The sequence below is a fragment of the Ammospiza nelsoni genome, chromosome 5 (genome assembly GCF_027579445.1).
Source record: "Ammospiza nelsoni isolate bAmmNel1 chromosome 5, bAmmNel1.pri, whole genome shotgun sequence".
In the NCBI taxonomy this organism is placed as follows: Eukaryota; Metazoa; Chordata; class Aves; order Passeriformes; family Passerellidae; genus Ammospiza; species Ammospiza nelsoni.
Window position 1 is genome coordinate 61190260 of NC_080637.1, and position 25421 is coordinate 61215680.

Below are 25421 nucleotides of genomic sequence, written 5' to 3' on the forward strand. Positions count from 1 at the left end.
TCCCTCCAATGAGCCACCACCAGCTCCTGTGACTGAAGTGGCACCAGTTTTGTTCACATACCCAAGGGCCAGCCCCCACACCTGGTCACCTCTGAGGGAGCCTGACTCTGGGTGGGGAAGGGGAGTAAATGCTGCTGATTTCTCTAAGCCCCTCTATTGCTGCTTCCTCTGTCCCTCCACAGAGGTTTGGGGGGCACAGAGCTGCAGGTGCTGCCTCCTGCCTGGTGTGACACCACAGCTGTCCAGCCTTTACTGTGCTCACCACAGAGAGGCTGGGGTGGGAAGGGACCTATGGGGGTCACCTGGGCCATGCCCCTGCTCAGGCAGGGCCACCCAGAGCCATTTGCCCAACCTATCTGGTTGCATGGCCTCAAAAGCTTCACAGAGCAGCACTGGACCCACCGCTCTGCTCTGGTGTGGAATGCAGGTGAGATCTTCTGAACCCCAGTGCTGGTCAGAAAGGTCCTCTCACCTGGCAAGGCCCATGGACCACAGGAATCATTTTCAAAGCCTCTGAGAGTCCTGTGCAGCCCAGCCCAGCACAGCTGCAGCAAAGGTCCCACATGCAGCTTTCAGCCTGCAGTCCCACAGCAGCTGGGACAGAGACTCTCCTCCCAAGAGCAGACGCAAGGATGCTCCAGGTGCCCTCACCCTCACAAGCACTGCAAGTGTAACAGTATCCACACCAGCTGGAGAAAAGCCCTCACCCTGCCTCCAGCTCCACTCCCCTCCCCTGACAGCTCCTCACTGAAGGAGGTCCCCACAGGGAGAGGAGAGGGGAGCAGGAGGCCCCACCTCCTGCCCGGGCAGGGGCACAGAAGGCAGCAGCAGCAGACACTCTGCCCTTGCCTGTTCCCAGCTGGGCTCCCAGCAGCAACACCCACGACAGCAGAGGAGAGCCCATCTGACCTTTGGGAAGCTCTCCCAGACAAGATCCTGCAGGTAGCTCCACCTTGGGCTCTCCTGGAAAGCTGCCAGGTGGGATATTGAGACTCACAAGGAAGCTGAGGGCCTGGCCAAGGCAAGGGTCCAGCTGCCTGATGTCCCCTCTGGCTCAGGCTTGGCACTACGTGGGACGGTGGGAATGCACAGCTCATCCCTTTCCATGAAAACACCATGGATCCACGTGCCTTTTACACAACTGGCTTTTAATTACACTGCATGAGGAAAGGCCTCTCCTCATGCCAAGACTCCCCAGTACAGCTATCCAGGGAGCTGGCTGGCCCATCAAGTCCTCAGTAGGTTTAGTGGTTCCCCCTCACCCTTTTCCCTTGCTTGGAAGCTCCTCCTGGTCAGTCCACATCATCCCTGCAGCCCTCAGTGTCCTTGCTTTGCAGAGACCTACTTGCAGACATCTCTGTCCTTCCCTTCCACACCCTCTTTGCCTGCTCAGTCCCATGGGAATCCCCATTTGGCCTCCTGCAGCACCAGGCAGAGAGGAGGCAGGGCAAGAGTCATCGGTTAATAACTGTTCTAACCTCAATATAAATAGAAAAATAAAACCAAATAAAGAATTGGCTAGCTAAGAGATCCAATCCATGGGGATGCCTGCAACATGCTAGTGCAGAGTTCAGACAGAGTGCTTGGTCCAGTGCTTGCTACTGTAGACATCCAGAAGCCTGTCCTGGCAGCTGCAGCCATCCCACCTTCCTGCAGCACCACGGCTCTGTGCAGCTGTGCCCAAGGCTGCTGGCTCAATGGGAATGGTTGAGGAGTCTGATTTATTGCTGCTAAGTGGTAAATCCATTCTCTTCTGTGGAATGAGGATGTGCTTCGCTCTTACTTTTTGTGGAGGAATTTCATTTTGCTGCCTGAAGAGACAGAGAAAAGAAAATGGACTCTCCACAGCAACAGGCAAAACAAGGTCATTTCCCACCACCTCTGTCCTGTGCAGTGCTGCCATCCCTGGCTCCTTGTCCACAGCCAGCTGCTCTGCAAAGCTGGAAGCAGGGGCCTGCAGAGCACTGCCCATTCCTGGGAGCAGTGCTGCAGGCTGAGACCCTGCAAGCTCCCAGGCACACCCTCCAGAGCCCATTTGTCCAGGGCACGCCAGCCCCTCAGGCACTGCTGCTCTTAAATGGCCAAGAACAGACAAGAGGACCAGGGATGTGATCTTTAGACCTGATCAAACTCAGCCACAGTGTCTGATGTCTTATCAAAGACTTCCCACCTCAGTCTGGAGCTCTTGGTTTTCCCTTACAGTGGAAAATAGATTGACTCTTAGAATACCCCTGGGCAGTTCCCACTGCTGATCCCTAAGGGCAAACCTGAAGGCAATGAAATTTCTGTCAATGCCCCCATCAGGACCTGCATCCACCATGCCCAAGTCCCTGGCTGCTCCACTGCCTCCTCAGACCTACCTGTCTCCTTTAGAAGACATGGATACAGCTCATGGCCCAACCTTTGGTTCTCCACCAGCCTCCAGACAGTGACTAACCAGGGCCACAGCCAACAGTGTGCCAGCACAGGGATACATGGCCAGGCACTGGATGCCACACTTAGTCACCAGCTCTGTCACCCCTGGGCAGCAAGGCAACAAGGCAACAAGAAGCCCAGCCCTTGGGAAGCCAAGGGTTTTGCTGGTTCCTTACCTAGGCCTTTGAGGAACCTATTGACTCCACTCTGCTCCCCACTGGGAAGTGTTTCCAGGTATTCCTGAGCCCGTACCTCAAACAGACCTGCAGAAAGACAGAAATCAACAGCTTTTATTCTGTGTCTCTATAAATCCAAGTAGGAATGCCCACCTGAAAATGTACTGTCTCAGCTTACCCACACATTATTGCACAGGAGAGAGAACAACTCACCCCACCTCCTCCATCAGCTGAGGCCAGATTTGGCACAGAAGCTTTGGTCTGCCCCCTCCCTCCCCACTCAAGGGAAGCTGCTGTACCTCACTCAGGGTACAGAATGTACCTCCCTTCATTCTGCCACGAACACAGCTAGGCCCAGGGAGTGACATCATCTGGGGAGTCATCGTGCAGAATTTACCTCTTTTACTCAGCCACCTATTCAAGCATTCCCTGCTTATTAATGCTCATCAGGAAGCTGCTAAGCCAGCACCAGTAGCAGCAGGGATAAGAAATTTCAGCTGCCAGTAGAGCCCTTGGGACTGTGGGATAACAGGAGTGAAGGGGAGGGTGGGAAGGAGATGAGCATCCAAGCTTTCTACTAGACAAAAGAACCATGACCAATCCAGCACATTTTTCCCCCAGACACAGGAAGAAGGCATGAGGGACTGCAAGAATAAATGTCATTCCAGCAGTGGAACTCAGCGTGGAATGGAAGGGGCACACGTGGAGGACACTGCAAGGGTGAAAGATGCCTGCAATCCCAACCCCATCCAGAAACCAGCGGATTCCCTTCTGGTGCTCCTGTACAGACACTGCAGCCTCCAGGCACGGAGCTGGGCATGCAGGTGGTGGCTGGGGAGCATCTCCCTGCTCTCACAGGAGCAGCAGCAGCCTGGAGCCCCTCACCTCTGACCCCCTGCTTCCGCAGCTCCCGCTCCTGAATGAAGCCCCCAAACATCTGGGTCTCCATGAAGACCTCCAGGAAGCGCCGGAGGCTCTTGGAAGAGACGGATTTGCGGAAGGCCTCGCGCTGCAGGGCCCGCTCCTCGCGCTCCGTGGGCGTCAGGAACAGGGAGTAGTGGCCCACAATCTCCACAAAGAAACGGACAAAGGCCTCGGACACCACCTCGTTCAAAGGGTTGGTTTCTAAGGGAAAAATAAAGAGGCAGTGCTCAGGACAGCGGTGTAAGAATGTGCTAGGAAAATCACTGGGTAAAAATTCCCTGGCTTTTCCCTGTATTTTTTCAGATCCAGCCTGAGAAGAAAAAGCTGCTCAAGAGAGCATCCTAGGAAGTGCTTGTCATGGAAGTAGACCAAATTGCTACTATGAAAGACACAAAGCTTTATTTTGGTGCTCACTTTACTCTGGTGGGATGGGGGAGAGAATCAGAAAAGTAAAAGTGAGAAAACTTATGGGCTAAGATAAAAAGAGTTTAATGGATGAATAGAAAACTGCATGCAAGCAAAGCAAAATAATTGTTTTACTCAGCAGCTCCCATGGGCAGGCAGGTGTTCAGCCCTGCCCAGGAAAGCAGGGCTCCAGCACATACGCCTTGGGAAGACAAAATATCCTATTTCCAAATGTCTCCCCCCTCCTTCTTCTTCTCGCAGCTTTATATGCTAAGCATGACTCTATGAGCATGATTCCATGTGGAACCCATTGTTTTTTTTTTTGGGTCAGGTGTCTCTGTCCCCTCCTCACTCCTTGTGCACCCTTAGCCCACTGACTGGTGGGGTGAGATGAGAGGCAGAAAGGTGTTGGCTCAGTCTGAGCTCTGCTCAGCAACAGCTAAAACATCCCTGTATTATCAACACCATTTCTAGCACAAATCCAAAACACAGCCCCACACCAGCTATGGAGAAAATTAACTCTGTCCTAGCCAAAACCAGCACATTCTCCAGGCTCCTCTGCACCAAGGAGATGCCCATACTGTCCCCAAGAGAGCTGTCCCAGCCCAGTCACCATAAGCCACATGGTCACTGCTGAGTCTGCAGCTCTGCAGGTGACTGTCCCCTGGAGGAGACTGCATCACTCATGGCCAGCAGCAGAGTGGAATGAAAGCCTATGAAACCCCTCTGAAAGGGAGTACAGGTGCTCCCTGGAATTCTAAGGGAAGCATGGCCAGAGCTGGGAAGAGATAAGTGCTGTTGCCCTGCACACAGAGAACTGTCCCTGTGTGCTGGAATACTTCATATGGCTTAACCAAAATCCTGATCTACCTCCAACACCTGTGGTGTTAAATTCAGTACAAGCCCAGTTCTCTTCTAAGAAAAGACAGACAAGAAAGGGGCAGGAAAAGACACGGTTTTCAGTTGAAAGGCACTGTGCTTTACCCTGCTTGCCATTGACAGGGCCCTCCTCCTTGTCGCTCGCCAGCTCATTCCTCTGCTCCAAAATGTGCTCTAGGGCAGCCTGCAGCTTGCGGGGCAGGATGGAGTCCTCATCTTCCATCTGTAAGACAGAGCCACCTCCTCAGGGACTGGGGCTGGGACAAAAACATCTCTTACCCTGTTCCCAGCACAGCAGGGGGAGCACTAGAAATGACCTGTGAGGAGAGGCGTAACTGTAATACATTTGGCACATTCCCAGCACCACCCAGCACAGTACTATCAAAAAGCACAAGAGCAAGGAGAAAGGGGGTGTGTTTTCCTAAATATTCCCCTTTTCTGGAGGAATTTTACATGTCTGACCCTGGAGGTTACTGGGCAGGGCTCACCCCTGGCCTCACCATCTGCCCACGAGCACTGGCCCCACCACAAAGAGGAGGAGTGTGAACAATGCTGGCACATGGCCAGGTGAGCAGAGCCTCCCTCAGGCACCAAACCTCTTACACAGGCATAAGGAATTCCCAGGGAGCATGGGAGCCAAGGAACTGCCAGTGACTGTGCAGAGCTCCTACCAGCCCTGGCTGAGTTGGCTGATTCAGCTGAAGCCTTCAGAAGAGAGGTGCAAGGTAAAGCATTACCCCAGAGCTGAGGCAGCTGGCAGGCGAGGGCTGTGGGAGCGCGCTTGGCCGCTTGGCCTTCTCCCACACGCTGCTCCCTGCAGCAGGAGGAGCACTCATCCCATCTGAGTGAGGGGGAGCAGCAGGAGGAGCACTCAGCCCATCTGAGTGAGGGGGAGCAGCACTCAGCCCATCTGAGTGAGGGGGAGCAGCAGAAGGAGCACTCAGCCCATCTGAGTGAGGGGGAGCAGCAGGAGGAGCACTCAGCCCATCTGAGTGAGGGGAGCAGCAGGAGGAGCACTCAGCCCCTCTGTGTCACGGGGCTGAGACCCTGCACAGACCCACGCTGCCAGCGCTGCTCAGCGATCTGCCAAAAAGCTCTGGGAAAAAAGAGCCTCGTGGGCCAGGAGTATGTTTGCTCATTTATCCTCTTCCCTTCCTCCTCCCCTTCCCACTCCTCCTTCCACAACAAAGGGAAGTGAAAATCAGCAGGCAATATTGCCTGCAGAGTAACACACAGGCTCCCATGTGCCACCTTCCTGCCTCTAACCCATCCAGTGCAAGGACTGGATTGAGGAACCCCAAGCTCCTGAGGCAGTAAGGATTTCAAAAAGCCATGAAGGCTCCCCTCCCACTCAGGGCAGAGGCAGAGTATGTGGTGGGAGATGAACTGACAGACACAGGCTGCAAGAACCCACACTGCCTCCCAGCAGACAGTGCTGAACCAAAGCTTTCCAGCTCTGTCCTCTGCCTTACAGGATGACATTTGAGGATCTATAGTGCCCAAGTGCCACCATTTTCCCCTCTAAAAAAAAAAAGAAAGAGGTAATGCCCAATGATTTAGGCCTCAACAGCTGTGGTTTGGGATGCAGATGTTACATATATACACAGCAACCCCTGTAATGCTGCCCACTGCAAGCCCTGCCTCAGTTTTTGAGTGGGGAGAAATTGATCCACCCAGGCAGGTCAGCAAACACAGATGGAGGTAAGTTATGGAGGAAAAAGGGGAGAAAAGGATGTGAATTAGCTCTGCTTACCTGTCTCAGAAACCGATTATTTACAAGGTCAACGACGAGGACCTAAGAAGGAAAGAGCAAGAATCAAAAGGGGAAGTAATTATTTCCACCATCAGAGTTCATCCTAATCTGTAACTGCTCTGGAGGAAACACTTCCCTGCTCCTCCTACCATCCACTGCAGCTGGAAGAGGCACCCAGCATGACCCAGGAGCACAGCCCGTGTTGTGGCTTCCAAGGGATGCCACTGCAAACCACAGCCCAGCTTGGACAGCAGGAGCTGTGCTCCAGGCCTGGGCCTCTGCTCCTTTACCACCCAGCAGGGTCAGAGCTTCATCCTTTCTCCCCATGTGCTGCACTGCTGGGGGAGGCAGAGATCAGATTCAGCCTTGCTGTGCTCACCCTTGTGCCTCAGGAATCCAATTCTTAATTATTTATTGCTATTGTGAGGCACCTGTGTTAACCTGAGGGGCAGCTGTCCTGGCCAGGCTGCAGCAATCACACTGAAGACTGACAGGATTTGCATGAAGCTCCTAGACAGAACCATGCAGAAACCAATATAAACTGTAATAAAACCATCTCCTACCCACATCAGCCCCATAGTTGGAGATTCCAGCCCCCTGCCTTCCCAAGCTGTGGCCAAGGCAGAGCACAGACCTTTGTCTGCCTGGGGGAGCACCCAGCTCTGCCCTTACCCCACACTCATGGCAGCCAGAGGATGAGCTCTGCTCCCTGGCACTGCCAGCTGACAGAAAACAGCTCAGCCCACAGGGAAGAACCTCGAGTTCAGCAGGGTGGGGATGCCGGACTCACTCAGAGTGAGGGTGCAGGACTCACTCCCAGTGGGGATGCAGGACTCACTCATAGAGGGGATGCAGGACTCACTCCCAGTGGGGATGCAGGACTCACTCATAGAGGGGATGCAGGACTCACTCACAGTGGGGATGCAGGACTCACTCCCAGTGGGATGAGGACTCACAGTGGGGACGCAGGACTCACTCCCAGTGGGGATGCAGGACTCACTCATAGAGGGGATGCAGGTCTCACTCCCAGTGGGGATGCAGGACTCACTCCCAGTGGGGATGCAGGACTCACTCACAGTGGGGATGCAGGACTCACTCATAGAGGGGATGCAGGACTCACTCCCAGTGGGGATGCAGGACTCACTCCCAGTGGGGATGCAGGACTCACTCACAGAGGGGATGCAGGTCTCACTCCCAGTGGGGATGCAGGACTCACTCCCAGTGGGGATGCAGGACTCACTCCCAGTGGGGATGCAGGACTCACTCCCAGTGGGGATGCAGGACTCACTCCCAGTGGGGATGCAGGACTCACTCACAGTGGGGATGCAGGACTCACTCCCAGTGGGGATGCAGGACTCACTCACAGTGGGGATGCAGGACTCACTCACAGTGGGGATGCAGGACTCACTCATAGAGGGGATGCAGGACTCACTCCCAGTGGGATGAGGACTCACAGTGGGGACGCAGGACTCACTCCCAGTGGGATGAGGACTCACCTCCTCCACGGGCAGCTCCTTCAGGCGGGGCAGGGAGCTGGAGAGCAGGCCGATGAGGAAGGGGGTGGGCGAGCACACGATGTCGATCATGGAGGGCGGCAGCACGGGGATGTAGGTGTGCTGCCAGGTGAACGGGTACAGCAGGGCCACCGTGGCATGGCAACACTTGGACAGAGTGCTGGAAGACAAAACACAACCAAGGGCAATGGCTGGTCAGTCAAGGAATCAGGGGTGCTTCCTAGAAATCAACTGCTCCCTGATTGATCTCTCTAATTACTGAGGGCTTTCCCACATTTCTGACCTCATTTTTCAGCTTCAGAAGCAATGATTTCTGAAAGATGACCCCAGCCCACGCTCCTATGAGAAGAGATGGGTTCCACTGAATCAGGGATCTGCTGCTCCAGTGTCCTGATGGAAAATATCAGACAAACGCTGCATCTTCTATGCCACGGCCTCTCCTTAGAGAAATGAGTTCATTTAGCCACAGCTCTCTGGCAGGAGTCAGGCAGGATATCCAGCTAGCCATGGCAGAGCTTGCCACAGGGCACCAGTTATTAATGTCTTCTGAGTCTGGAAGCATTTTTATGTGTCAAGAGAGGGAGAAGGCTAGCTGCTGTAAATCCTGTATATATAACATCATTTGGTTTTACCAGCATCCAGGAAGGGAGAGGAAGGAGGCTGGTGCAGCATGCAGGAGCCACGTGGATAGAGAAGGATGCCCAGCTGGCTCCCATTAGACTCCATGGCAGAATTTACATTCAGCAAGCTGGGTATATTGCTGACTTGAGAGGGAAGGGGTTTGATGTGTGTGGATTTGAGCTTGCTCTGAAAAGTGCAGCCTGCTTTCCCTCCCCCATCCAGTTAAGTTTGGTGGATGTGCACCCCTGTGCTGTGTCACTAGGGCATGCTGAGCAGAGTGATGTGGCTGGGGACAGCTGGCTGGCTTCCATCACGTAAGCTCAGGTTAGCAGAACAAAATTGTGGCTGCTGGGACATCAGTGTGCCAAAGTATGAAGTAATCAGGCAACAAACAGTGCTAAACACATGACACTTTTTGGAGATGAGGAGATCCCAGGGGAGAGGCTGGAATCTGCTCAACCTGAAAATTTCATCTGGGACTGTGACAGGTAGAGAACTGGCACTTGGGAAAAATGTGTGTTCTGAGAAAGTCTCTTCACAAAATGGGGACAGTGTCCTCTCTCTTCACTCCCAGAGGACTGTCTTTTCTAAGGAGATACTCAGTAAAAACAGAGGAACATCCTCCAAAGGCTCTGTTACAGAGTGGTAGCTTTAAATGAGAAAAAATCCTTCAGTTCCACATCATTTTTTGGGAAGGTGTGAGAGTATCCCCCTCGCTGCATTGACTCCTCCAGGCTGCCCCTCTGCTGCTGCTCTCCAGCTGTGCCTGCCATCATCAGCTTGCCCACACCTTGCCATGTCTATCACAAATGCAAGGCAGATAATTACTCTGAGAGAAGGAAAATTAAAATAATGAGAAAACAAGGAGCTACACGAAACAGAAGTATTAAAAAAAAAACAGAAAAAAGGGGGAATAATATCAAAATAGATGATTTTTGTTGTATCTTTCATACAAGCTAATCTTGAAAGGAACTGCAACAAAAGTGAATATGTCATCTTAGAAGTGCACTCCAAGCTAATGAAATCCTTTAAAAACCATCTCCTTCAAAGCTGTGCCACTCATACATTTCAGGTCATGTTAGCAGATACAAAAGCAGAGGCTTCTCTTCCTCTCCATTACTGCAGAGCGTATTTTCCACTCCTCGATTTCTGACTGATAATAGACTTGGTAATAGCAGCAGCAGCATAGTGAAAGCTGAAAGAATTGCACCTTTCATCACTTGTGCACAGCAGTGGGGCATTATCACCACCCAGCGTTCCTCTTCTTTGAGCAGAAGGTGAATGTGGAAGTGTTAGAAGTTTTACATTTGTCACCAATCCTCTATTTTGAAGGTGTATCCAAATTTTCTGCCTAAACATGGCACCTGAATTTACAGACAGCATGTGAAAACCCATGGAAAACATCTCTGAGTGCAGGTAGCTCCAGAGAGGAGCAGTGAGCAGCTGAAGTACGTGGTTATTTATGGATGGTGAGATATTATGGCAAGCTGTCTCCTGCTATATTTATGGTGCCTCGTTCTTGCCTCAGCCCAGTGAGCACACATGGTACGTGAGAGATCGAGGGGGAGGAGAGATGGCCCAGCTCCAGAGAGTGCAAGTCAAAGGCAGAGCTGTGTTAAGTCTGAAATTGCACACACCAGGCAGTGGGAAGTAAAGATAACTTCCCCTTCCACCCTTCCATCTGTGCATGACTCAACGCCTCCAGGGTGAAACCCAGTGATCTCTGCTCCCAAATATTTCTCACTGTGGAAGACCCTTCCAGGGAACAATACTGGTAGAGTTGAGGTCTGTGAGCCTCCCTTGTAGGCAGAGCAGTTCAGGGATGCACAGAGGAGGTATCACTGAGGTACCTTTTGCACATGTCAGACTTGCTCTGCAGTAGTCTCAAGGGAGCTGCAGGTTGCCAGGAGCCCAGGAGAACCGTGCCCATCTAGGGTGACTCAAGCCTAAGATCTCTTTCTCTTGCATTTGGCACTGCAGCATGCACTAAGGGACTGCTGATTCACACCAGGCTGATGAGCCTTGCAAAGGAATCCAGCTTGATAAATTCCTTTTATGCCACCTGTGAGACTCTTCAGGCAGCAGCCACATGACTGCAGTGTGCTGTGTGTCAGGAGCCACCCTGAGGCCACACAGGTTCAGGCCAGCTTCTCAAACGGGACACAGGCACCACTTCCTAAGGCTTTTGGTTTCATGAGTAACCTTGAAAATGCTGCAGGTCTTTGAAGAAGGCTGTCAAGATGCTGAGCACATTTTCAGGGGTTCATTCAGCCTTCTGCAGGGAACAGGTTGAGCTGAGATGTCAAGGCTAGTAGAGAGGCTCAAAAGTACTGAGCACACAAGAAGCCTCAGACCTCTCCCTAAAGGGCTGATTTGGGTGGGACTGACACGCAGATCTCCCTGGGTAGGCATTCCCCTGGTCAGAGCAATGATACTGCAGCAACCTGTGACACTTGTTTGCTTGAACAGACCTTCCCAGCACCCAGCACAAAGCCAGCACCCAGCACCCTGTGGAGCTGCTGCTTCTTGGCAGTCACCTTGAACACAGGTGGCCGATACAGACAGCTGCAACTACACAGAAACCCTTCTTCTTCTCCTAGGAGAACCTGCTCCAAGACTAGCTTGACTTGCTCCAAAAGACACCTTGACAAGTTGCAACAGCTTCTACAAAGGGACACTGGCTGCTCAGGCTGGTTGCTTTCCACTCCAAAAGCAAGCATAAGTGATAAAAAGCCTCCAAAGCTGACTCCCTTTTTGGGTTTAGGATCTGCATGACTTCTGAAACACACCAATGAATCAAACATCCTGCTGTAGTTTAATGCCAGGAAGTCCTGTGGTCCCTGCACTAGCCAAACTGCTCAAGATATACTGGCATTTGGCAATTTAAGACAATTTGAATATGTATCTTTTAATTTTTTTTTTAATAAGCTCTGCCACAGTAGGATTTGTTTTACAAACACCTTCAGATTTCTGACACTGTGTCACATCTGGAGTTACTTATGATGGATCACAGTTCTGGTTTGCAACATTTAGCAGGCACAGCAGCTTCCAAGCATTGTCCCATGACTTCACACAGCACTGCTGCAAATCCCGCCAGGAGGATGCCAAGTTCCACCAGCTCTCTGGGGACCCTCACTGACTCCCACAACATGGCAGGTTTGTGCAGGTGAAGAAATGATTATTAAGATGATCTGAAGAGACAACACTATTATCAAACTTCATTCTTGGGTTTCTTCTTCTCCCTAACCACAGGGCAAAAAGGGAAAAACCTGCTAGGCTGATATTCACAGTCCCACATTTGTTTTTGTAGCACATGGTAGAGGGTTCTTCCTGATGATTAATTACCTTTTGCTGGGGATGACCACATTTAAAGTGTCTACTCTAATTCTTGCAGATCTGCCTTTGATAACAATGACCACTTTGTGTTGTTGATACAGCTGTGGTTTCTGGCAGAGACAGAGGCAATTGCTTGAGTTGGTCAGATCCACAACAAGCTTTTGAGATCTGGAAAAAGGAGGCTTTGATTTTAAGCCTTTGCAAGCTTTTCTTTTTAAAAAGCCTTCTGAATCACAAGATCTCCTGCTCAGGCCATTAAAAACTGCCCAGCTTGAGGTACCTTGTGACATCAGGTGATTTTAGCTGAAAAGATGCCTTCTAAAAGGTTGTTTGGCAGTGCCTGGAGCTGCCTGCCAGGCAACATCCCTTTGAAACAAAAGCAGCTCTCATGTTGCAGTGTCTGACCCATGCCACTGTCTCCACTGGCCAGGGACTAAAGTTAACATTGCAGGAATGAACAAAAGCTGGGGGAAGACTGCACAACAGAGTTTTAACAAAGTCATTTTCCTGGGTTGTGAGGCAATGTATACTCCAGTATCCATAGTGACAGGGAAAAAAACCCACCCAAAAACTAATAAACCAAATTCTTTCCTTTTCCGCTGCCAAGCTGTGGATTGACAGGTATTTAAACACTCAATGCTCATTCTAAAGATGGAAAAGACAAAGTATTTCACTTGCTGTACACTTGTTAGATGCATTTTTTTGGCTCAGCTTGAAAACATTTCACAGTTCTTGCAGTATTTGGCAGGAGACCTTTCAGCTTTCTTTTCCCACAGACTGATTTTATAGCAATTAAAGGATGTAAATAAATTGTACACGTCATTTCTCTGTCCCTCACACCCAGATACACCTTTTCAAACTTGGACAGATAGTTATTAATAGTACCCACATAAAGAGCCCCAAAGATTAATGATAAATGTAATTTATTGTGCATCTTTCACTGTGTCACCTGCACTCTTCCCATTAATCCATCTCAGCTGGATTATTTCTAGCATTCCTAACCTCTGAGCACTTTCCAACAGCTGCTTTTATAGTTTTTTTCCTTCTCTTCAGCTATTTCCAAAAAGTGTTTCTTATCTTTCCTCTCAAACTGGCATTTTCACTCCTAAAGTGAATGCTACTTAACTTGAGTTCAATGTGTTCCTGTCCCAGGAAAAATATAATTTGGACAGAAGATCCTGTATCTCCAATATCATCAGCTTTCAAAACATGGAAAGTCCACCTATGAGTAGAAGAGACTGTTCACCTCAGGAAAGGCTCACAATGCCAGTCCATTCAAGTCACTGAACTGGATTAAAATACAGCAGTTACTTAATTTTGAGGGATATTTTCTTTGTTTTCTGTATTTCACATCTTTACAGCCCTTTGGGATAATTTCCAAGCTTTTGCTCCACAAAAACAAGCCAGAGAAATTTCATATTTTGTAAGAGGAAAAGAAAAAGACTCTCCTGAAATTGCTCAGAGTAAGGTCTTCTCAGAAATATCAACTATTAAAAGTCTCATAGAGAGCTGGCAAATCTATGGTAAATATTTGAATCTGAGCCCTGTGGTCTAACAGACCCTGGATCTTTTAAACATGACAATTCTTTTTTCACAGGAAAAAAACCCAAAAAGCTGTTTATGAGATATTCAGAGATTCTAGAAGCTATGATTCTATAGCTCTCTCCCACTCTTTTAAAGGCCTGTACAGCTGGACTCATTGCTAAGGACCCTAGATATGCTGACAAAAGATACAGGGGTGGGAAAGGAACACCAAAACCGATCAAGGTGCCTTCATTTACAGATATCATACCCCATGCTCAGAATACAGAGTGTTGTGCTGTCATGTAAAGATGTGATAGGAAAAGATTTGCTAAAAAATGTTCATTCTAAAGTGATGTCCCAACCCCCCATCAAAAAGTTCCCTGCCATTTCCTGATACCACCCAGCTCTCTTGTAGAGATTACAATGTCAATCTGTGTCCTTAAAAATTTTTCTCAGAATGTAAAATTTATAGAAAGAATTTATTTAAAGAAAAATATTTGAGAGCCTGTGATCATAGATGATGTCATGAATCATATATGTTACATAGAGATGTAGTGTTTGGATGAGTTCTCTCACTTTCAATACAAATCTAAATGTTCTGCATGAAATGTGTGGTTTAAGTATCCAGAATACCAAGTTTCTACACACATAACATATCAGGAATTATAAAGAGGCAAATTTTCCCCTTTCTGAACCAAGACATCTGCCAGCAGCCAGTGCTACAGCTTCCCTCTCTGAGTCTTCCTATTCCTGTGATGAGACTGCCTGAGCTCTGCCCACAGAGAGCCCCGGATCCATGCAGAATGAATTTCCCCCCTTCATTTTCCTCTAGAAGGGGCCTCTCCATTCAGTGCCCCAGTGCTCAGTCCCAGAGCTGCAGGCTGCTGCCTGGAAGTTGTGAAAACAGACAGCTTAGGGGCATTGTACACTCCTGAAACCTGAGCATGCTCCTCAGTGTCATTACTCATCCATGCAGCTTTTCTTTCCCCAGCCCTGGCGAACTTTCCTCACTTTCCTCGCTGAATCCTCAAGTGCTTCAAGGGCTGGAGAGCTGCCAGCCACCAGCTGCACAAGACCTTAAAGAAACCCAGACCCATTTTCATCCTCTAGGAGAGCAAACAAATATATTTTTAAAAGAGCAAATTGAGCAGATTCAAAATAGAAGGGGGAACTCCTCTGTCTCAGTTCCCCTCCTCATTTCCCCATTTCGCTGCATCCTTTGTTTTCATCCCCATGAGAAAAAAGAAGTATTTAGAAACCAATATGAAAATACAAGCAGAAAAAAAATCAAGAAGATTTTGTGACATCAGGGAACTCAGAAGGGACAGTGATCTCTGCAAACCCAGCACAGCTCAGCAGGGAACAGTGCAGCATGATGAAGCAAAGGGAGGGGTTTTGCTTCCTTAGCACCAGGGATCTGAAATTATCTAGAGGAAGTGGAATTTGGTTCTCCTTGGGGATGAGAAGCAGTACTTTTTGCAAGCTGCAAAATGAAATTATGGTTCATGGCCCGAGTTCCCAATTCCTGGGAAGAACAGCCCTATTCACATCCTTACGAGGTTGAAAAGGGCAGAGAAGAAAAAGAACAAAGCAGAGAGACCTGTGACTGCAACCTTTCCAGCCTCCCTTCCCTGCCAGCATTTTCTTTAGGGGAATGCAAGAGGGTACCTGAGCTTGTCTGCAATGAAAATCACCCTCCTTTCCAGCAGCAAGGAGGCAAAGACTCTGCTCAGGTGCCGCACGCTCAGGGAGGTGAACAAGGACTCGAAATCAACGTGCTCCAGCCTGGAGTCAAGGGGCCGACGCAGCTCGATGACCTGGGGGGACACAAAGAGCACAGGTGAGCTCCTGGTGCCACCCAGAGCGTGCCAAGCAAGGACCCAGCAGGTATTTTCACAGCCAGAGCCCTCACTGACTGCTGGTGAGGGCCACAGAGCAGCAAGTCCTCAACCACAGTCCTTCCAAAGGCTCCCATAATTCCTTCTTCCAGATGAAGAGGATCCAGAGTCCACTCCAATAGGCACAGCATGAGATCAGCCACAAGTTCTTCCCACTGGACTGAGGACAGCGAACTCTTCATAAGGAGGAAAACTAGTTTGTGTCCAGCTAGGAGTGGTTTTCAGGCAGCAGAATGTCATGGAGCCTTGCAAATCTACACTCTGACTTTTACAGTTAGGATTTATTTATTTTTTACTGCAAGAATCTGGATGCCTAACCTCCTGACCATAAATTTTTTATATCAGTTACAGACAAGAGCAGCCTGTGGGTATTTTTCTTTGTTCATATCTACTTAAATAATGCCTGTCATAGCACCTTAGCACTTCATACTCCTTATCTTAGACAGATGCTTATCTAAATTGTTTTTGAAAGTCTCCAACACCACACATTTCATAAATCCCACAAGAAAATTACTCTAGTTCTGAACTACCCTCACCAACACCAAGCTTGCAGCTGAAACATGTCAGTGGCAAATTACTTCAATTATACTCTCAGTACACACTGAGAGCAACTGGTCACATTCCTCTCTGCAGGAAACTTCTTGTGTATTGAAAGGTTATCATGTGTCTTCCTTTGTCTTTTGTTTTCTATATTAAGTAAGCAATTTTCCCAAGCTTTGCCGGCATTTTCTAGACCACTTAGTAAAAAGAACTACCCTTCTGGGGCTTTCTCCTAGTGGGTGCATGTTTTGGAAAACAATACTCCAAAGAAAATACCATCAACACTGGAAAGCAGAAAATTTGCTTTCCTTTATTATTCATCCCTTCACTTGCTTTCACAATGAAGGATTTTGTCTCAATAATACCACACTGTTACTTTTGCTCACTTTAGGGCCCACTGTGCCACCAGATCCTCCTCTGAAGTACCACTGCTCACTCAGTTACTTTCATGCTGTATTAGACTACTCCTTTTTTCCTCCCAGCATTTTGCTCTTGTTCATATTGATTTTCCCACCAGATGTTCCATTTACAGAATCACAGAATCATTTAGACTGGAAAAGATCTCTAAGATTATTGAGTCCAGCTGATCACCACCATGACAACTAGACCACAGTGCCACATCCAGTCATTTCTTGAACACTTGAACACGTTTTGTGAATTCAGGGGAGTGGGGCACTTTGACTGTTAATCCCCTACTCTCCAAAGTGCCTGCCCCCATCCCAGTGCTGTACTGTGTAAATATGGAGTTTATGCCATCAATCTGATAATTAATGAACAGAATCCCAGACACAAACCAGCCACAACATTCTCACAGCACACCACTGGGACTTTGCTCCTCCAGCACACATTTTTAACCAGCTTTGCATGTTCTCTGCAGTAATGTCATTTAGTTGGGACTGTTTCTAGTTGGGTTGAGGAGAATGTCATCATGTAGTGCTCTGCCTGAAAGCCTGCAGACACAACTTTATCAACTTGCTTTCCTTCCTCCCTCTCACATTCAAGGCATACCAAGTATGGCCAAAACTACCTTCAATTTGTCTCCCTCCATCCCCCCACAGTCCTTCAATGCCATGCCCTAAAGCTCTGTACTCTTAAAACTCTCCTGCTGTCCTCACACCGCATCTTGTGAGATGCAACACAGATCCTCACCTCCACACTGTGAAAATGCCATTCTCAAAGGCTGCAATATTAGCCTGGTGTGGTTTCAAGGATTTTTTGTCCTGATCCACACAAACAGATATTCTGTATTAAGGTGCTGGAGCACAGTGTTCAAACCTGTCATTAGGAAGTTAAGTGTGGTGTCCTTGAGCAAATCCAAGTCATATGCTGGGCAGCACAGGACCTGCTGTCTGTGCCTCCTGGCCTCAAGGCCAATGTCCTGGTTCCTTTTGCTATATTAGGCTGTGTGCTTACATTCATTTTTACCATAGGATTTCCATTTTGATTCTGAGTCACTGAAGTCTCCATACCATCCCCTCTGGTCCCCTGTTTTACACCCCAGCTTCCCCCCACAGCTGACAGATCATCTGTTCTTGAAGATCCCCAGTGCTATGCCATGGTCCCAACTTTCAGTTGCTAGTCCTGCACCATTTGCTGGCCTGTCTCCCTCTCTCTAGGAAGTGTCTTTACCTCTGTTCCTGAGCCTGGCAAGAAGTTCTTGACTGTAATGGTCCTGCCCAGAGCTGGGAAAGGAGCCTCCATGACACTCCTCATGAGAGGCTGCACCAGGGCTGGGGAAATGCCCCGTCTCTTCTCAACCTCATCCAAGATCTGAAATAAAGGCATGAAGACACAAAAACATGCAAATCAGGAGGAGGGAGATAACACCAGGAATTAAGTGCACCAGTATCTATGTTCTCTCCTTAATCCAATATTGACATGGAGCTGTGTGTCAAAAGAAAGAAGGCAAAAGGTGCAAATGAAGATCCTGGAGTTCTTTTATCAGGAGAAACACAGCTCCAGTGAGGCCACTGTGAAGCTGAAAATTTCCAAACTCCCCATTACACTCAGAGGTTAAAAGGACTCCACCTTTTAACCTCTCTTGTATTCTGGGAGGTTGTGCTGAAGGAAGTAGGTAAGAACTGACAATCTAGTTTTCCTATTAACTGTGCTTTTGCTAGGTTCTGTAATTAGCATGTCATTGCCTCACCAAATCTTTCAGATCCTTGCTTCAGCTATCAGCCTCCCCGATCCCCATTCATTCAAGTGCTGGCTTCACTCTCAGGTCCCTCTTCACCTACGGCACAAATCCCTCTCTTTCTCCCCCCTCACCTTAGAGAAGAGATTGAAGCATCCAAGGCGACTCACAATGCAATAAACTTCTGGGAGACGCTTCCCTTTTCCACTGGGCTTTCAAGACAAACACACACACACACACAAAACAAGGAAATGTCAGAGTTATAACTACTGCAAAGATAGAGTGACTGGTCTCTTAGTTGTGCATCTCACTGGCTGGCTCAGAAACTGGCAGGCATTTGACAGTATGGTGATGGTGACAGCCTGGCTCAAATCCTGGTACACCAGAAACAGGGAAGAGAAATGGGCACATCCACAGTGTGGTCCCAGCTTACCTAAGTCAATGACAAAGGCAGAGCAGACTGATCTACAGAGACAGCTCTGAACCTACAGGACCAGCCCAGGTTTAGACAACTGTTTAATAGGTATCCAAACCTAAAGAGGATAAGCCCTGTCTTCAGCTTCAGGGGTGAAACAACAGTCCGTGGCCATGGTAAAGTGCTGGTGCAAGGAAAATGCAAGAGAGTTATGTCTGGACTGGAGGATGGGACACAGAGAGGGACTTTGGCACTGAACAGAAGAGAGCAAATCTGTTCTGTTGCCACTCTTTTCATTCCACACTGAAAGAGAAGAGCAGCAGCCTTCCACTTTCCAGAATGGGTGCCAGTAACACCAACCCGACAGAAGGCTGCACCACTAGGAAAAGGAAAAAACTCAGGGATAATTACCAGCAGCCTCCTACAATATCCAAATCGCCTGCTTCCATCTTCCCCCGTCAGGACAAATGAGAATGTCTCACTGCAGAAAGAGAAACCAGAAGGACAAGATACTCATCAGCCTCATTACCAGTCCCAGACATACAAATCCAATAAACCCCCACTATTTCTGAATTTTCTAACCCCTCTCAGAGTTCTGCCCAATCTTCTACCGTAACAGCTCTTGCATTTAATTAGCTTGATATAGAAATCTGTTTCTCATGAGTCAGGATACCAAGTATAGTACTTACCTGGCAAATTGATGGATGGGAGCCCAGTCCTTTGCATCAGGGAAGCAAAACTGGGGAATAGCTTTCAACTGATCTTCTGCCTCACGCATGAATTTGAATGAGCGCTCAAGCTAGCAGAACAGAGAGAAGGAATGTTTCCAATTAGTCATGTGGGGATGGAATGACTTCAAATATTTTTCCTGTGACAAATGAAGAGGTGATGACAGAGGCTAAGCTTCTGCCTGGAAGATATTAAAATTTCTGTGATTCTGGCTCACCTAATCTTTAGATATCTCAAGGTAACTCTGTGCCCCCAATTCCATCAAGCCCTGTCTCTGCAGCACCTGCCTCTGTTATATTGTGCCTCTAATCTGGGACACACCTTCCAACAAGGGGAAAGAGAACTGAAGTCTGAGGGGATCTCTGGTCACATCCCATTTACAAACACTCTATCACATTGGCTCTGTGCTTCTCCCATTCCTCCTTCCCCATTTTGAGCTAGGCTATCACTGAAAGCTGTTCCTTCCCTTTCAGAACATGTATCTTCTCTCAACCATCAGTTATCTTTGAAGAGGAAAGGGGGAGAAAGGGAATAGCTACATAAAAGTCATAGCCAAGGGCAGCAGGATATCTAAATCAGCTGCCCTTTCAGGAGTGAGCAATACCATGACAATTCTCAGGCAGTGACTGAAGCCCTCCCACCATTTTCAGTGTGCCCCAACACTGAAACAGCAGAGGGTCACTGACACAACACACGTCAACAGAGAAGCTGCAGCTCCTCCAGCGATCCAAGTGCCCCACACAATCTGAGACAGACCTTCAGTGGGAACTGCTGGGTGACCTCAGGGATGTAGGCAGCCCCAGCCTGCTTCTTGTGCAGCGACACCACCACGAAGTACTCGAAGAGCTGCCTCTCCTGGTACTCGATCAGGTCCCGCTCCAGGGTCTGGTAGCGCGGCGTTTGCTTCAGCCGCGACTTCACGTGCACCAGGCGCTGGCTGTGAGCTGCAGGAACACACAGAGAGCCTGGCTTGCTCTGGCTCTGCACAGACTGGGGGATGAACCTGAAATCACCTCACTGCACGGCTTTCTCAGTGGAAAGCTTCTTTTGGAAGCTGCACTATAATATTGACAGAGATGGGCCATAATGTTGTGCCATCACCCTGAAGAACTCTGGCAGCAGAAGGATTTCATGGATAGCTTTTACAGCCCAAGCTGAGATCCATGTGGGACAAGATGTATCAGATAATGTCCAGCCATTCATCCTAGCACTCATTTATGCACTTTGCAAAGCCAGCACAGTGAGGTGATTGACCACCTTTGTCCAGAGGAGGCTGTGGGCAGCAATCCCCAGGGTTTTACAAGACCAGCACTGGGTCAGGCCAGGGCTGTGCTGTCTGAGTAATACTGGGGACTCCCAGCTCCAGCACACAGGCTGGGCTGTAGGCCAACAACAGAAAACATGAGAAAAGAGGTGCCAGTGAAAAATGCTGGCTCATGCCAGTTCTTCCTGTGCTTAAATTTAATCTCCCAGTACCATGCTTCTACAAGTTCACCAAGACAATGGGAAAACAAGCAAGCTGTAGCTGCAACACACACATGAGCCATGGGACAATAAACATTCCAGCATGGAAAGTAATGAAAAGTTGCCCGCTGAGAAGAGACCAGATGAAATTCCCTGAGACCACCCCCTGCTTAGTTTTACAGTTGCATCCCAAATTAAATCTCCATGATGTCTCCCTTATCCCTGCTACAAAAGAAAGTAAGAATTAACTACAAGCAGAGACTACAGCACATTCTCACAGCTTTGCTTTTTGGGAAGGTGGGTGGCAATGCAACTTTTTGATGGAAACAACCACCACAGAGATGCTATAGGAACTCCAATACATAAGAAATCTGCTTGGGAGACAGGACTTCCTGAAAAATGGGATATACTTGTTGATCTTTTTTCTGGTGTAGTTGTGCCACTCATGGATTATTCAAGACAATGAAATTTAGGGCAATCTTGAGGTGCCTCCCAAATCAGAAAGTGTAACAAACCCTGGGCAGTTAAGGCCCTGGAAAGATGGCTTAGAGTCCTTTTTCTTGTCACCTACTATGTTATTTGCTCTAGGGCTGTAAAGCTTTCAGAAGTGCTTTCTGTTTCACCAGGGGCTTCAAAAGGAGCAGCGTCACAGCAATGCTGAGTGCTTCTGAAAAGCTTGCTCAAGATCTGCACTGTTTATATTCTAAAGATATCAGAATTTTACTGCTGTCATCATGGCAGAGTTTGTCTTCCTAGACTTTTCCTTTCCAAGGGTCAGCACTTCCAACTCTGCCATGCAACCTCATGATTTACTGTGTCTCAGGTGATGTACAGTGGCTTGCATGCAGAGGTACCTAGCTGATATGTACATTTGGTGTAACACATAAACCAAAGTCCCAAATACAAGAGACTTGCTAAATCATCTCACTTTCCTATTTAAAAATAGGGAAGTCAACAGTTCAACAAGGCATAAAGCAGAATCCAGCTGTATTTAGAGCAAACAGCAAGTGCCAGAGCTCCTGTTCACACTTATGCAGACTTGCAGAGTCACTCAGCCCCAGGTCTGGATCTGGATATTGTCCAGAGCCCAGTGCTGTTGGATTTGAGGTGACTTCATATGATCTCCATCATCCTCTCTCCAGGGAGTTCTGAGCTGCAGTTACAGAGAAACACAGGATGATGCACATGATTCACTATGGCAACAGCAGCAGGCAAGAGTTCAAGTCTTCCTGGCCACATCTACACTGCCTGTCTCAGCTAAATGTGAACATGCTCTGTATTTTCACAACATTTCAGGAGGGTTGTGAATATAATTTCTGCACCATCCTGGTGCAAACCCTTTCTCCTGTCTCCAGCCTAGCCTTAGAATGTGCCAAAAGGAAGGCACTGGCAGCAATTTTCAGCTTGCTCTTGCTAACATAGCAATACAGATAAAAGATTTCAATGCAGATGAAAGCAAGAGCATACAGTAGTTCTTGAATGGGAAGCTGTGCTCCTAAGAGGGAACTCAGCCTGAGCTTTCACTTCTAAAAACCTGCAAGAGGGTGAGAATGAGCACTCCCACTCACAGTGCACACTGGCTGACACAGCTCATGCCTGTCTTTTCAGCTTGGAACTGAACTGACCTGCTGTCCAGATCTGATGTGCAGGTGAGTCAGGAAACTTTGGAATGTGAGGGAGTTTCCATCTTCCATTCTAACTCTGCCAGGATTTTAAATATGCCCCACAAATTCCCAAAAGACAGCAACGTCCCCAGAATGTGCAGGGGCTAATTACCAGTACAAGGTTTCAGGAGAGTATTTTGGAGACCAGTACACCAAATAATCCTACAAACAAGAGTGAAGAAAGAAATGTAGTGCTTTATCCCAACCCAGCCAGTGCAGGAGAGTTTAACCAGCAATAAACCACATAGTGCCACTCTGTTTTCCTAGCTAGCCAGTCTGGCTGGTGGCTTTTCTCCCACAGTAAGCATGTGCTGAGGTGTCTGGACATCCAGTGCCATGCAACACTGCCACTCTGGTCACACATTTCTGACTCTGCACTTTGAAAAATCTCACTGTATTTCCTCAGTGTCCAATACTCCTCCTGGAAAGTCAATCAACCAGGAGCTTTGATGGGAGCTGGAAGAGATGTTTGTTTTGGGCTCCTGTAGCCCTCTGCCCATGGATTTTCTCCTGCAGCACTGAGATCTCCATGTTCTCCTGTGTTCCATGCAGAAACAAGGTCCTTCTCCAAAGGTAGGACACAGATCTTGTCCTAGGAGCTCAGAGCAGAGTTCATCAGGAGCCATTTGCTCTCTCCACACATTTGCCTTACCTTTCAGCTTCTCTTCAGTGTCACTGTCTGATTCACTGTTTTCATCTGTAACTAGGAAAAAAAAGAAAGTAAGGGGAAGATGAATTAAGGAAAGTCTATTTGTGCATTTGTTATCACTGGCACGAGAAAGCTGGGACTGGCAACTTCAGGGGAAGCAGTTTAGGTCCCAAGGGCCTTGTTCTTTTCAAGGGTGCACATACCCACATATATTCAGCTTACTAACCCTGGTATCTTCCCATTCATTCAGGGATAAAACACCCAAACCAACAACAAAATCAATTTTGCACAGCCAGAAGAGTTGCATAAAGAATAAAATGCCAGAATACTATTTTATCCAAGTTTGTATAAGCACAACACCAAGGTAAAATGCAGTAGTTTCTGGGACATGGGATAAAAACCAAGGAAAGAAAGAAACAAACAAAATTGTCTGACTGAATCAGATTCAAGGTCTATATTGTCCAATGATCTATTTCTCTGAATGATGCTATAGGAAGGGGTATAAAAAGTCTGGGGTGCTTCCCCTGAAAGTTCATATAAACACTCATCCACCCTGTGGCTGTCTATGCTTTATGAAATGGGATAAACAGTAACAAATAATTGTGGGAAACAAATAGAGGTGGTCACTTTCTGCTGGATATTAAAGTGGTTTGGAAAAACATCCTCTGTTGGAAAGACACAATCTTAATTTTTATTGAGATGAGATGCTTAAAAGCAATTGCTCTGAAGTGTCTGAATGCTTTGGGCAAGTTGTTAATTGACAGTGGGAGGCTGAGAGTCTCAATCCTGCTATGATGGAGATGGTCCTACAGTCAGTTGCAGAAACCCTGATTCCCAACTGAGGCTATTTGTTTATTGGGATGGTGACAGAACCAGGGCTGTTCCAAAATCTCCTGTCTTCCACTGGACAGTTCACTGAAGTGACACATTCCCACAAAATATTTTGAACTCAACAAATCAGAGTTTTTGGACAGAACATTCCTCTCCATAGCTTCCAGCATGTTCCAGAAATAAACATCAAAAAGAGGGCACATGTTTGGGGTGACCTATAAGGTTATCATGCAAAGCCATGGACTGAAAATGAAGCAAGAAAAACAGAAACCTTCCATTTTAACCAAAGGGCAGAGGAACAGCCCTTATCTTACAAAAAAAAAAAAAAAAAAAAAAAAGAGTGGAAACCCCAACTCAACCTTAGTCTGGACTGGATGAAGTGCTAGAAAGTGTCACATAAACCACTAAGGCAGTCTAAAGTCCAGGGCAGGTCCTCAGAAAGTCTTAGAGGAATGATGATGTGAAGCTCCTTTACCTTTCCCTGAATTGCTCTCTGTAGACTGTGACAGTCTCTTGACTCGTTTCTTTCCCCTCCGTGCCTCGTAAATGGCATTGATTTTCAGCACCAGCTGCTCAGCAAACACACAAACAAAACAAGGTTAATTTCTTCCCCAGGCAAGAAATTGAGCTAGAATTTTATGCAAACTGCTCTTTATCCCAACCTTGGCCACAGTGAAACTGTTCCCTTGATGGTGCAGGAGGCACAATTCCCAGGATCTGTGCTGCACTGCCCTTGCTGACTCTGGTACAGCAGAGCCCAGGGGAACAAACCCCTGGTGTGAAAGGCCACACCTGAATGCACTTCCACACTGTGCAGCTTTATCAGCTACACAGAGTCCACCTCTCGATACTCCATGGGAGCACCAGAGGGTCCCTTAGCAACCTGTGCTGGTCTGGAAGCAGAAAACTGGCTGGAGGATGACTGAAGAAAATGAGAAGGATGGAGGCCAGTGATGCTGAAATATTTCACACCAGTGGTTTCCTTTGCAATCCTGTAACTCCTGTGCTCCCAGCTGGCCAAGAGAGAGGACATTTCAGTGTGGGGCAGTGCTGGGCTCAGTGGCTCATTCAGTGCCCCTGGTCTCCCTGTCCATTCCAGAAGGGGAGGGGAATTGCAGCAGAGCCATGCCAGGCTCCCTGTCTGAGCGGACCTGCCTCCTTCTCAAGGTACCAGGCAGGAGCACTGGGATATGGCCACAGCATTCAGATTTATTCCATAAATAATTGGAATAAATTCAGATTCCAGATTTACATCCACACATGTCTTGTGAGCTCAGGGTAAGACAGGCCTCCCACCTACTTGGTCAGGCAACTCTGAACACAAATACAGAAGTGGGAGGCAGGATGCTCTGCTGTGGAAGTGCAGCCTTCACCCAGATGCCCAGCTCAAGCCTCGGGTGATGCTGCCCTTGACAAGCAAACCTCAGTTCTGTCCTGGCCCTGCAAGACTGCTCAGTGGCACTGTGGGGTAAATAAACACTTGAAATCCTCTCTTCAGTTGACATAAAAGTATGTGTGAATACACAGACAGAGCTCAAGCCCATGCA

The 25421-nt window shown here is 48.2% G+C and overlaps 1 protein-coding gene across 3 annotated transcripts in view; it reads right to left on the bottom strand.

The window, feature by feature from the left end:
- Positions 1-1127: 1127 nt before the first annotated feature.
- DENND2A (DENN domain containing 2A) overlaps positions 1128-25421 on the bottom strand; it is a 56890-nt gene continuing 32596 nt past the window's right edge. The window contains exons 7-20 of one of the 3 annotated variants that reach the window (XM_059472139.1): positions 24350-24443; positions 23047-23091; positions 20023-20210; positions 19227-19336; positions 18949-19018; positions 18257-18334; positions 17615-17755; positions 15216-15364; positions 8049-8226; positions 6553-6594; positions 4905-5022; positions 3477-3716; positions 2592-2678; positions 1128-1811 (exon numbers count right to left, since the gene is read on the bottom strand). In XM_059472139.1, coding sequence (XP_059328122.1) covers positions 1780-1811; positions 2592-2678; positions 3477-3716; positions 4905-5022; positions 6553-6594; positions 8049-8226; positions 15216-15364; positions 17615-17755; positions 18257-18334; positions 18949-19018; positions 19227-19336; positions 20023-20210; positions 23047-23091; positions 24350-24443 — 1572 coding nt within the window. In that variant the 3' untranslated portion in view covers positions 1128-1779. Of the gene's footprint in view, positions 1812-2591; positions 2679-3476; positions 3717-4904; positions 5117-6552; positions 6595-8048; positions 8227-15215; positions 15365-17614; positions 17756-18256; positions 18335-18948; positions 19019-19226; positions 19337-20022; positions 20211-23046; positions 23098-24349; positions 24444-25421 lie in introns of those variants that run through there. The other 2 variants (XM_059472138.1, XM_059472140.1) reach the window with 2 other exon arrangements.